Below are 2,830 nucleotides of genomic sequence, written 5' to 3'. Positions count from 1 at the left end.
CCGCAAAAAGGGCACGTGTCCTGAGAGTCCATGAACCTATGCATCCTCTTATTATAGGGGACTGCTGCATGCAACACCCTCCAACCCAGGTCCCCGATAGAATTTGAACTCTTGATCTTGGGGTTCCAAACCCAGTACTATAACCACTTGGCTATTTAGGCAAGACAGCAGCAGATTTCCTTCCCAAAAGGGTATTAGTGAACCAGATGGATTCATGGCCGTCACTAGATTTTTAGTTCCAGGTATTTGTTGAATTAGAATTCAACAATCTGCCATGACAGGATTTGAACCCAGGCCCATACAACATTGCCCTGTGCCTCTGGATTACTATGCCACACCCCTACTCCCCCTTTCCTCCAACGTGTTTGTGGGTCTTAGAAACGGAAGGAGGACTCTTGGAGCTCATCGGTGTGTTCATTCTTTGTTCTACACTGTGTAGATTAGATTCTAACTATGGTTTACTTTTCTCTCAGGTTTCCGAGCATGGATTTGGAAATTGCAGGGATTATAGGACGATTTTCAGATGCCATGAGCCATGGCGGGATATCTGAAGTGGCATCTTTGGTGAAAGCTGAGAGGAGCAGAGTGGAAAGCGTGACGGTTCATGTGGCGGTCACTGGGAGCCCGAGAGTGGGGAAGTCCGCCTTTATTAATTCCGTCATGGGTTTCAAGGATGGCGAAGACAGCGCAGCACCCACTGGCCCCGCCCAACAGGTGACAAAGCCGGCGGCTTACAGCCGGCCGGGAAACCCCAGCTCTGTGTTCTGGGAGCTGCCCAGCATTCGGGGACCCAGCTTCTCGTCGGACGACTACCTGAAGGCAGTGGAGGTCGACAAGTACGTCGGCTTCTTCATCCTGTCATCGACGTGGTTCACGTGGGAGGCCGCAGCCCTTGCCAGTGAGCTCAGGCGGGTAGGAAAGCAGTTCTACTTCATCCGCACCAAGATTGACTTGGGCCCTCCTGGCTACAGGGACAAGAAGTTCATTGATGACGTCCTGCATGTTTTCACCATCGGCCACTTTACAAACCTGGACATTGAATACGTGACTGCTCACTTCTTCTGTGTCTCCTGCCACCATGCTGACAGGTTTGACTTTCTGGAGTGTGTCCGGGCTCTGCAGAGAAATTCCTCGCCTCCACTCCAGAAACACGCCCTGCTGCTCTCCCTGCACTACCTGGCCAACAAGATGGAGCTGAAGGACTCTATGAGGGAGTTCATTCCGTTGTCAGCAGTCTACAGCTGCGTCATCGACCCCATCCCTGTCAAGCAGCTGCCTTACCAGGCCAATGTCCACTTTCTGTACGACGAGATCCAGCTTTACCGCGTCCTGTTCGAGCTGGACTACCCGGCCTTGAGCAAAAGGGCCAAGCTGATTCGCCAGCCGACCTTTGTCCTCTCGGATGAGATCCAGACCACTATGGCAAGGATACTGACAGAGAAATGCATCTCGGAGGAGCTGCTGAAGTGGACGGAGATGAACGCGCCGGTCTCCCACAGCTATGTGAAGTGGATTCCCTTTCTCGAGACCCTGCCTGGAGGGAAGCTGTCTGGGGCTTCCACCATCTGCTTGTTGGATACCATGCTGCAGAAGTTTACGGACGATGCCTACCGGATTCAGAGGAAAATGGAGGATGTAATGAAGGGTAAATAACTTTGTTTGAGGCACAACAATCCAGTGGTGTTTGGTACAAATGAAGGGAGACGAAACCTCAACTTCAGTATCAAAGGCCATTGTTGGTATCCTCTGGTGGGTGACGTGGCTTGATTCCCTATTCTTTTCCTCCATAGTCTGCAATGTAACCTTGTTGCAGAGGCTTTCAATGCTCTGCCAGTACAAGATTGTTAATGCACAATGCCTTCTCTTAAAGTACAAAACATCTCCATTTCATCCCTAGACCTTCACTTGTCACACTACTGAATGAAATTGGCTTTCAGATGAAATTCTACTTGGCAGTGCACATGGGCATGGGCTAAAATTGAAGGCTAGGCACTACAAGACTCGTATTTCACTGCAGCTGGTAGCTACCATGCTAGGTGGGTGTGAAGTTTCGTCTAAGCACATTACTGCAACCCTCCAGCTGCTGTCAATGCAACATTATTGACTGACCCTCAATTTGTCTGAATGAGCAAAATAACCCAGATGTGTTTTTCTTTTGTAATTTTAAGCTGTTGTTGATACAATATTGGGATCATCTCTTCTATCTTTCACATATTAAAAGTAGCAATACCTCTTGATGATGTTGTAATAGTAAACACCATGAAACAGCCAAAGACCATCTTTGGAAGCCCTAGTGTAGATTGAATTGCTGACTCTCCACTTTTAAAGGTGATGGGCGTGTTATTTTTGACTTAAAACCTGAGTCCAGTGTGGTTGTCGAGCAGTTGGGAATATGATGGAACACTTCAATTTTTAAAAAAAATTTAACCTTTGTTTCAAGCACAGCAACACTACTTGAGCCCAATATTTGGGCAGAATGGCTGACTATTGACGGCACGGCTTTGTTTTCCTCCCAGCAGGAGTAGATATCGGAAACTTGTCACTGCAGGGGGAGTTGGTGAGTGAAAGGCCAGGATTCAAAGGAAATGGCAAGTGTGTGCAAAAGAAATGGAAGTTGTGATTTCTGAGCAATGCAAGTAAACAAGTTTTGCTGAAAATGTAAACAAAGCTGTTTCTTGTACAGATTACAGCTGAGTGAGTATTTTATTTCACGAATGGAATGCTATTGGGAGTGTCAAAATTCTCTCAACATTTCAGTCTATTTCCAATTGGTAACTGAACTCGCTAGTTATTTTGAGAGTTCAGAATTTAATAACATTATTGTGTACAG

At 47.2% G+C, this 2,830-nt stretch overlaps 1 protein-coding gene across 1 annotated transcript; it reads left to right on the top strand.

Annotated features, from left to right (window-relative positions):
- Positions 1-483: 483 nt before the first annotated feature.
- Positions 484-1,653, top strand: LOC121270283 (interferon-inducible GTPase 5-like). The gene has a single exon (XM_041175599.1). The coding sequence runs from the start codon at positions 484-486 to the stop codon at positions 1,651-1,653; it is 1,170 nt and encodes a 389-aa protein (XP_041031533.1).
- Positions 1,654-2,830: the final 1,177 nt, after the last annotated feature.

The sequence above is a fragment of the Carcharodon carcharias genome, chromosome 27, assembly GCF_017639515.1.
Source record: "Carcharodon carcharias isolate sCarCar2 chromosome 27, sCarCar2.pri, whole genome shotgun sequence".
NCBI lineage: Eukaryota > Metazoa > Chordata > Chondrichthyes > Lamniformes > Lamnidae > Carcharodon > Carcharodon carcharias.
This window is presented reverse-complemented; position numbering and strand designations above follow the sequence as displayed.

Excerpts from the sequence above, each read along its gene's own strand:
- LOC121270283 (XM_041175599.1), top strand. The coding sequence starts at position 484 with ATGGATTTGGAAATTGCAGGGATTATAGGACGATTTTCAGATGCCATG.